The sequence below is a fragment of the Acanthisitta chloris genome, unplaced genomic scaffold, assembly GCF_000695815.1.
Source record: "Acanthisitta chloris isolate BGI_N310 unplaced genomic scaffold, ASM69581v1 scaffold4169, whole genome shotgun sequence".
In the NCBI taxonomy this organism is placed as follows: domain Eukaryota; kingdom Metazoa; phylum Chordata; class Aves; order Passeriformes; family Acanthisittidae; genus Acanthisitta; species Acanthisitta chloris.
In genome coordinates, this window is record NW_008690691.1 from 19133 (window position 1) to 27955 (window position 8823).

The following is an 8823-nucleotide window of genomic DNA, read 5'->3' on the forward strand; positions in this document are numbered from 1 at the left end:
CTACCCAGGGCAGGAGGTTGACACTGGATGATCTCTAAGTTCCATCCCAACCCCCACTGTGAATCTATGATTAACACAAGCTGTGGTGTAGTATTTGTCAGAACAAGGTCTTTATAATGCTGAGAGGGAATCTAAATGTTTGGGGTGGGGGGGTTGTTTGATATTAATTTGATGTTTTCTCCCCAAAGCAACTGTGCAAATGTGGCTTTGACAAGTGCAGAGGGATAATTGGGGGGAAAAGCCAACGCATGAATGGACTTTCAAGCAAAACCAACCAGGCTGTGAGCACCCACAGGAGGCCTGGGCGGTCGAAAGAGAAGAGGAAGTCAAAGCACAAACTAAAGAAGAGAGTAAGTAGTAAGGACAACTTTTGAGTGGGGAATGGTCAGTGGGAAAGGAGTATGTGCCATCAGACCAAAAACTACATGTTTATGTGTTTGAAACTGGAGAGAAATGGAGAAGGATTTCTCCTCAGAGAACCTGCAGAGCAATACAGGTTCTGTCTCAGACACAGCTCTGCTGAGTTCTTGGCACAGTTTTTCCCTGTCTATCAGAACAATCTGTTTTCCAGAGGGGCCACATCCCTGAGGAACCCAGTGAGAGTGTGAACACCCCAACTAGGCTGACACCTCAGCTGCAGATGAAACCCATGTCTAACAGGGAGAGGTAAGGGATGGTTTGGGGAGGATTTGCCTCAGAATTGGAGTGTTCTTGATACACTGATGTTGTATTTGTCCATAAGAAGCATCATGAAATGTCTGAGGATGCAACTTTAAGTTCTCCCATTACCCAGCCAGACAGAAATCCTTCCCCACTGAGAACAGGCACAGAGTGTACTCCCGAATATCCTCTTTTCCCCCTGCCATGTTAGTTCCTCTTCCAGTAAAAAGTGATTCTTGAATCCCTTTGTAACCCCTGCAGGAATTTTGTGCTAAAACACCACGTGTTTTTGGTACGAAACTGGGAGAAGATTCGACAGAAACAGGAGGAGGTGAAGCACGTGAGTGACAACATGCACAGCACGTCGCTCTACACGCGCTGGAACGGCATCTGCCGTGACGACGGCAACATCAAGTCAGGTGAGGCCTCACAGGCTCCTCGGGTGCTGCTCCAGGACCTCTCTGGGACATGTCTGGGAGGAGTTTGAGCTCAGGGCAGGGAGTTGGCACTGGATGATCTCTCAGCTCCATCCCAACCCCTTCACACACACACTGTGAGCCATTCAGCTGAGCCACGAGCAGCAGGAGCTGCTTTGGCATTAAGAGAGCTGAAGCCCTTGTGCTGTTACAGTAGCTTAGAAGACAGGTTAATTTTATAACTGGTGGTGGAGATGGTGTCACTGGATCTCTTTTGTTGAGAGCTGCTTGTTTTCTGTCCTCTCAGACGTGTTCATGACCCAGTTCTCAGCCCTGCAGACCTCCCGCTCGGTGCGGACGCGGCGCTTGGCTGCGGCCGAGGAGAACATTGAGGTGGCTCGAGCTGCAAGGCTGGCACAGATCTTCAAGGAAATCTGTGACAGCATCATCTCCTATAAAGGTGAAGGTAATGCTTCAAAAAAACCCTCCATGGAGACTCTTTCAGCCTCTGGAACAATGGACTCTCTGAATAGGAAATACTCAGGGGAAAATGGGATGTTAATAACCTTTGGGTGTTTTCTTTCTCCCCTTACTACTCATCACTTTGCATTCTCCTCAACCTCTGCTGCCAGAACTTATAGATGTTGTGTCCTTTGAAAGTGATTGTTCAAAATTTCAGCAGAAAACAGGATTGTAAGGAAACTTATGCTCCATTTTGATACCTGAACTCCAATTGCAGCCACTGACATCCAGAAATGCAGAAGCATTTCAACTCCCTTTGCCTCACATAGCAGAAAAGCCTTTTTTTAACCTCAGTTTTTAGTTCCTTGGCTTTTGGAGTTGTACTCCAGGCATATCACTAAGCTGTGTGTCTCTCCTGCAGATTCCTCCAGGCAGGCCCTTGCAGCTCCTCTCCTGAACCTGCCCCCAAAGAAGAAGTAAGTGCTGCTCCCCAAAACATCCCTAAACCTTCTCCAGTGGAATTGCATTGTTGGAATTGCTGGTGAACATGACTTTGTGCCACGTTCCCATCGTAGGAATGCAGACTATTACGAGAAGATCTCTGATCCCTTGGACCTTGCCACGATTGAGAAGCAGATCCTGACTGGTTACTACAAGACTGTGGAAGCCTTTGATGGGGACATGCTGAAGGTCTTCAGGAACGCTGAGGTGAGGCTCTGCTGCACAGACAGCTGGAATGTGCCCTCCTGGAATGCCCTTGCTGACTTGCAGTAAGAAGAAAAATGTTTTGGAGGAAGAGAACTTGTGCTGATCTGTTCCTGGTAGCAGTTGAGGTGCTTTGGGTTGCCTTAGGTCAGCCAGAGAGAAGGTCAAGGACATGCATGAATGGCTGACCTAAAGAAATTCCAGTTCTTCTTGGAAGCAGTGCTGTTCTTCAGTGTCAGATGGCATGGAATCATGGAATGGTTGGGGTTGGCAGGGACTTTAAAGCTCATCTCATCCCACCCCCTGCTCTGGGCAGGGATATCTCCCACCAGCCCAGGTTGCTCCAAGCCCTGTCCAACCTGGCCTGGAACACTCCCAGGGATGGAGCAGCCACAGCTTCTCTGGGAAATCCATTCCAGTGCCTCAGCACCTTCACAGGGAGGAATTTCCTCCTTATATCTAACCAAAGTTTTCCCTCTGTCAGAGTGAACCCATTCCCCCTTGTCCTCTCACTGCAGTTCCTGATGGAGTCCTCTCCAGGTTCCCTGGAGCCCCTTCAGATCCTGGAATGTGCTGTGAGGTCTCCACACAACCTTTTCTCCAGGCTGAACAGTCCTGACTCTCAGCCTGTCCTCCTGAGGGAGGTGCTCTGGTCCCATTAGCAGCTTGGTGTGTCCTCCTCTGGACTTGCTCCAACAGTTCCTTATCTTTCTAGTGTTAGAATCCCATCCCTAACCAGGGGGGTCCTTATCACCCTCTCCAGCTCTCTGACAGGAGGTTGGAGTCAGGTGGGAGTTGGTCTCTGCTCCCAGGCAACAGCAGCAGGACAAGAGGGCACAGACTCAAGCTCTGCCAGGGGAGGGTTAGGTTGGATATTAGGAAGAGATTTTTTTATGGAGAGAGTGCTCAGGCATTGGAATGTGCTGCCCAGGGAGGTGGTGGATTCACCATCCCTGGAGGTTTTCAAGCTGAGACTGGATGTGGCACTTAGTGCCATGGTCTAGTAACCACGTTAGGGTTGGACTTGATGATCTTGGAGGTCTTTTCCAACCTGATTGATTCTATGATTCTATGATTCTTGTCTTTTTACCCACTCTCCTTTGGCTGCAGCCCAGGGCAGGGTTGGTTTCTGGGCTGTGAGCACACACTGCAGCTCATGGTGAGTTTTTTGTCCCCATCAGCCCCAAAGTCCTTCTCTTTGGCCTACTCTCCATCCCTGTCACACACAGAGACCTCCAGGTCAGACCGAGAGCCATGAAGAGATATCCCCACATTCAAAGCTCCAACTAGAGCGACAACCCCTTGCGAATAAGAGGAAGGAGCTTAGAAACGAAAGCCATTTTTGTTGGTTTGGTTTGTCTTTGCCCAGAAATACTACGGCAGGAAATCTCCCACGGGGCGAGACGTGTGTCGCCTGCGCAAAGCTTACTACAACGCGCGGCACGAGGCCTCGGCCCAGATCGACGAGATCGTGGGCGAGACGGGCAGCGAGGCCGACAGCAGCGAGACCTCCGTCTGCGAGAAGGACAGCGGCCACGAGAAGGACGAGGACGTCATCCGCTGCATCTGCGGCCTCTACAAGGACGAGGGGCTCATGATCCAGTGTGAAAAGTGCATGGTGAGGCAGGACGAGCCCCGGACGGGGTCTCCTCTTCTGCTGTGCTCCAGGAACCAGTGGAGCTTTGACCAGTGTTAATTGTCTCTTTAGCTTTTCGTTCGCTCTTCAAAAGAGGAGAGATTTTTCTTCCCATAACTTGTGTTTCTATGTAGAGGAGCTGCACATCAGTGGAGCTGCCACAGCTCTTGTTTTTGGGAGGGAGGAATTTACTTCAACAATTTTGGGGCTTTTCACACAGTCCTGGAGGTTTTCAAGCTGAGACTGGATGTGGCACTTAGTGCCGTGGTCTAGTAACCACAGTAGGGTTGGACTCGATGATGTTGGAGGTCTCTTCCGAGCCTGTTGATTCTAAATTTTAAAATTTCATTTAGTTCCTTGGGGGTTTTGTCTGTCTGCTGATGTGGTGTGAAACACAAAATCTTGGATTTTCTGCGTGAAAATTATATGCCTGCTTTCCTTTCTATTTTTTTGAGCAAATGCAGTTGGTAGCTTGATCCCTCACTAGATTTTCTGACTGGGCTGTGCCTGTTTTCCCAGGTCTGGCAGCACTGTGACTGTATGGGTGTGAATTCAGATGTTGAGCACTACCTGTGTGAGCAGTGTGAGCCTCGAGCTGTCAACAGGGTAAGCAACACTCTCCTTCCTTCCTGCAGTTAGAAACTAGGGCACCTCTTGCATTGGTATCTTTGAGGATTGGTGAGTGTTGGGTTCTCACTTCATACCTGCCCATACTGCCTTGATTTAAGAGCAATCATCAGGGATCAATTCTCCATCCACTTCTTTCTGTCTCCAGGTGGTGTCAGGCTCATTTTCACACTGATCATGCTGTGCAGCTTAGGTTGGATATTAGGAAGAGATTTTTTTCCAGAGAGAGTGCTCAGGCATTGGAATGTGCTGCCCAGGGAGGTGGTGGATTCACCATCTCTGGAGGTTTTTAGGATGAGACTGGATGTGGCACTGAGTGCCATGGTCTAGTAACCACAGTAGGGTTGGACTCAATGATCTTGGGGGTCTCTTCCAACCAGGTTGATGCTATGATTCTTTCCTCTGTTTCCCTGCAGGAAGTGCCCATGATCCCTCGTCCCCACTATGCCCAGCCTGGCTGTGTTTACTACATCTGCTTGCTGAGGGATGACCTGCTGCTGCGTCAAGGTACGCGCGGAGAACATCCAGGATGGCAAACCACAGCATGGGGGGACCTTGAGGACCACATTGTCCTTGGTGGTTCCATAGGATCTCCTCTGGTTTTGGTGTGCTGGACTCAATGCCAAGTTCTTGACAGGGGTGTGTTTTGTGCCCCTTGGCAGGTGACTGTGTTTACCTGATGAGGGACAGCCGCAGGACGCCTGACGGACACCCCGTGCGGCAGTCGTATCGCCTGCTGTCCCACATCAACAGGGACAAGCTCGACATCTTCCGCATCGAGAAGCTCTGGAAGAACGAGAAGTATGTTCAGGATATCCCTTGAGTTTGACACATCCCATGGGCCTGTCTGGCCCAGCATAGGAATTGCATGGAAGTCTTGTCAGAGCTAAAAATGCAGGAGGGAGCTGAGTGATTTCAGGCACTGGAATGGGGAGTGGCCCAGGGAGGTGCTGGAGTCACCACGGAGGTGTTTAAGAGGTGTCTGGATCTGATGCTGGAAGATATGGTTTCGGGGTTCCAGCGGTGACAGGTTAAGGGTTGGACTCGATGCTCTTTGAGGTCACCTCCAACCTTGAGGATTCCATGATTCCTCACCTGTCTCTGCTTGTGCTCCACTGGAAACATGTGAGGTTGGAGGTTTGAGTCAAGGGATCAGAGGCAGAGGTCGATGGACTTTGCTCAGTGTTGGAACAGGCTGAGGGTCCACAGGGACAGTTCTGGGGTGGTTCAGTGCCTGTGCCCTGTCAATCACAGGCAGAATCGGCCTGTCAATTACAGTCAGTCACTCACAGCCTGCTGTGCCCATGGAAACCACCCCCAGGAGTGTTGGCACTACAGCAGGGCTGAAGTGGAACGTGGGGCACTCGGTGACTCTGCTGCTCATCACAGTCATTGCCAAGGGCGAGGGAGAGAGTTCAGACTGAAGCAGAGATCCCTAAATCCTATCACAGGTTAATTTCTGCCCCTTTGCCCCCTGGCAGGGAGGAGAGATTTGCCTTTGGCCACCACTATTTCCGTCCACATGAAACGCATCATTCCCCGTCGCGGAAGTTCTACCACAACGAGCTGTTCCGGGTGCCCCTGTACGAGATCATCCCCTTGGAGGCTGTGGTGGGAACCTGCTGTGTGCTTGACCTCTACACCTACTGCAAAGGTGAGGGAACGGGACAGGGTGAGGAGACAGACACAGGACACCTTGGGGATGATTGGGGTGGGGAGGATGATTGGGAAAAGGTAAAAGGCAGAGGTTGGGAGAGAAGAGTTTAATGATTGAAATGAGGTGGAATAGGAGAAGAGGAAGGAAAAGAGGAGAAGGAAGAAGAAGAGGAGAAGAGAAAGAAGAAGATGAGGAAGAGGAAGAAGAGAAGGAAGAAGAAGAAGAGGAGAAGAGGAAGAAGAAGATGAGGAAGAAGGAGAGGAAGAGGAAGAAGAGAAGGAAGAAGAAGATGGTGGTGATGATGATGATGCAGTAACAGTAATGGAAAGGGAGATGACAAAAAGACAGATCCAATATCTGAAGGGGCTACAAGGGAGCTGGAGAGGGAACTCGGCATCGGTTTGATAGGACAAGGGATCATGGCTTCAAACTGAAAGAGAGGAAATTTAGGGTAGATACTGGGAAAGAATTCCTCTCTGTGAGGTGCTGAGGCACTGGCACAGGTTGCCCAGAGAAGCTGTGGCTGCTCCATCCCTGGGAGTGTTCCAGGCCAGGTTGGATGGGGCTTGGAGCAACCTGGGCTAGTGGAAGGTGTCCCTGCCCATGGCAAGGGGTGGGATGAGATGATCTTTAAGGTCCTTTCAACCCAAACCATTCCATGGTTCTTGGCTAAACCACGTTTCCCCCTGAGTCTGCTGACTGTTTTTTCCTGGGTGCTGTGTTCTGGACCCTCAGGGAGGCCCAAGGGGGTGAAGGAGCAGGACGTGTACATCTGTGACTATCGCCTGGACAAATCTGCTCACCTCTTCTACAAGATCCACCGGAACCGTTACCCCGTGTGCACCAAGCCCTACGCCTTCGACCACTTCCCCAAGAAACTCACTCCCAAGAGGGACTTCTCAGTAAGTGCTGCTGCTCTCAGTGTCCTCACCTGCTGCTCCAGGGTTTGGGAAAGGCTCCGAGTCTCTGCTGACTCAGGCAAAGGGAGCTGAGGCTTCACGTGGGGATCAGCCTCTTCTGGATGGGGCCAGGCTCTGCTCCCAGGCAGATCCCAGGGATCAGGACAGGCTGATCCGTTGGCCAAGGCTCTGCAGAGGGATCAGGACAGGCTGATCCATGGGATCCATGGGCCAAGGCTCTGCAGAGGGATCAGGACAGGCTGATCCATGAGATCCATGGGCCAAGGCTCTGCAGAGGGATCAGGACAGGCTGATCCATGAGATCCATGGGCCAAGGCTCTGCAGAGGGATCAGGACAGGCTGATCCATGAGATCCATGGGCCAAGGCTCTGCAGAGGGATCAGGACAGGCTGATCCATGAGATCCATGGGCCAAGGCTCTGCAGAGGGATCAGGACAGGCTGATCCATGAGATCCATGGGCCAAGGCTCTGCAGAGGGATCAGGACAGGCTGATCCATGAGATCCATGGGCCAAGGCTCTGCAGAGGGATCCCACGATGTGTCCACAGGCCCAGGGCAGTGATCATCCCCTGAGCTGGCACTGCTGAGGCTCCTCCAGTCCTGAGGGCAGTTCTGGGCCCTTCCTGAGCCAGGACCAGCACTTCCTTCCACTGGGAATCTGTTTTGGTATTAACCATGATCTTTGTTGCCATTGCAGCCTCATTATGTGCCAGACAACTACAAGAGGAATGGAGGCAGGTGAGTCTCACCTCTCCCAGATTGTTAGCTGAGAGGAGATGAGATAATCCTATTTGTTGTATTCTCTTCTCCTTCCTGTTTTCCCTGGAGATAAGGAGTTTAAATAATTTAAAGCTCTCTAAACTTTCAGAGAGATGAAAGGCACTAAGTGTGGAGGAAGAGACTGTAGAAGCAGCTTTAGTGTTCCTTAATAATGTACAGCAGGAAGAGAACAGGAGCCATTTGGATGTCAGCAAAAGCAGCTGAGTGTGGAGATCTGTTCAGCCTGGAGAGGAGAAGGTTGTGTGGAGACATCAGAGCACCTTCCAGGATCTGAAGGGGCTCCAGGGAAGCTGCAGAGGGACTTGGGTAGGAGCTGCAGTGACAGGACAAGGAGTAATGCAGTGAGAGTCCAGTTCTCCAGAGGCTTTAAAACACCCATCAAGGCTTGTGACTTGCAGCAAAGCCCCAGTGAGTGCTGGGCTGAACTTTGGGAGATCAACCCCTTCCCAGATGGAATGAAAAGCCATTGCAAAGCTGTGTTTGATGTGCTGCAGATGAGGTTACAGCAGCTCAGTCCCCATGGGTGGGACATGGTGGGTGTGAGTGCAGAGATTGAGGGAAGTGAACCCATTGGAGAAGTCTTGGACTTGCTGGGAATTGTCCTCTCTGGTCAGTGAACAACTGTTTAACCCTTTGGAGCAGGTCCAGAGCAGAGCAGCGAGGCTGGGGAAGGGACTGGAGCACAAGTGCCATGAGGAGAGGCTGAGGGAGCTGGGGGTGTTCACCTGGAGAAGAGGAGGCTCAGGGGAGACCTTAGCACCCTCCACAACTACCTGAAAGGAGACTGGAGTCAGGTGGGGGTTGGTCTCTTCTCCCAGGCAACAGCAGCAGGACAAGAGGGCACAGACTCAAGCTCTGCCAGGGGAGGGTTAGGTTGGGTATTAGGAAGAGATTTTTTATTGAGTGCTCAGGCATTGGAATGTGCTGCCCAGGGAGGTGGTGGATTCCCCATCCCTGGAG

General features: G+C 51.3%; 1 protein-coding gene across 1 annotated transcript in view; it reads left to right on the plus strand.

Annotated features, from left to right (window-relative positions):
* Window positions 1–8823, plus strand: part of LOC103809085 (histone-lysine N-methyltransferase ASH1L-like) — a gene marked incomplete at both ends in the record, with an annotated part of 25701 nt that overhangs the window by 16474 nt on the left and 404 nt on the right. Inside the window, 13 exons of the mRNA XM_009081899.1 lie at window positions 189–350; window positions 572–666; window positions 922–1079; window positions 1384–1536; window positions 1960–2014; window positions 2114–2246; window positions 3613–3861; window positions 4399–4485; window positions 4923–5013; window positions 5169–5307; window positions 5988–6160; window positions 6899–7065; window positions 7781–7821. Coding sequence (XP_009080147.1) covers window positions 189–350; window positions 572–666; window positions 922–1079; window positions 1384–1536; window positions 1960–2014; window positions 2114–2246; window positions 3613–3861; window positions 4399–4485; window positions 4923–5013; window positions 5169–5307; window positions 5988–6160; window positions 6899–7065; window positions 7781–7821 — 1703 coding nt within the window. The remainder of the gene's footprint in view (window positions 1–188; window positions 351–571; window positions 667–921; window positions 1080–1383; window positions 1537–1959; window positions 2015–2113; window positions 2247–3612; window positions 3862–4398; window positions 4486–4922; window positions 5014–5168; window positions 5308–5987; window positions 6161–6898; window positions 7066–7780; window positions 7822–8823) is intronic.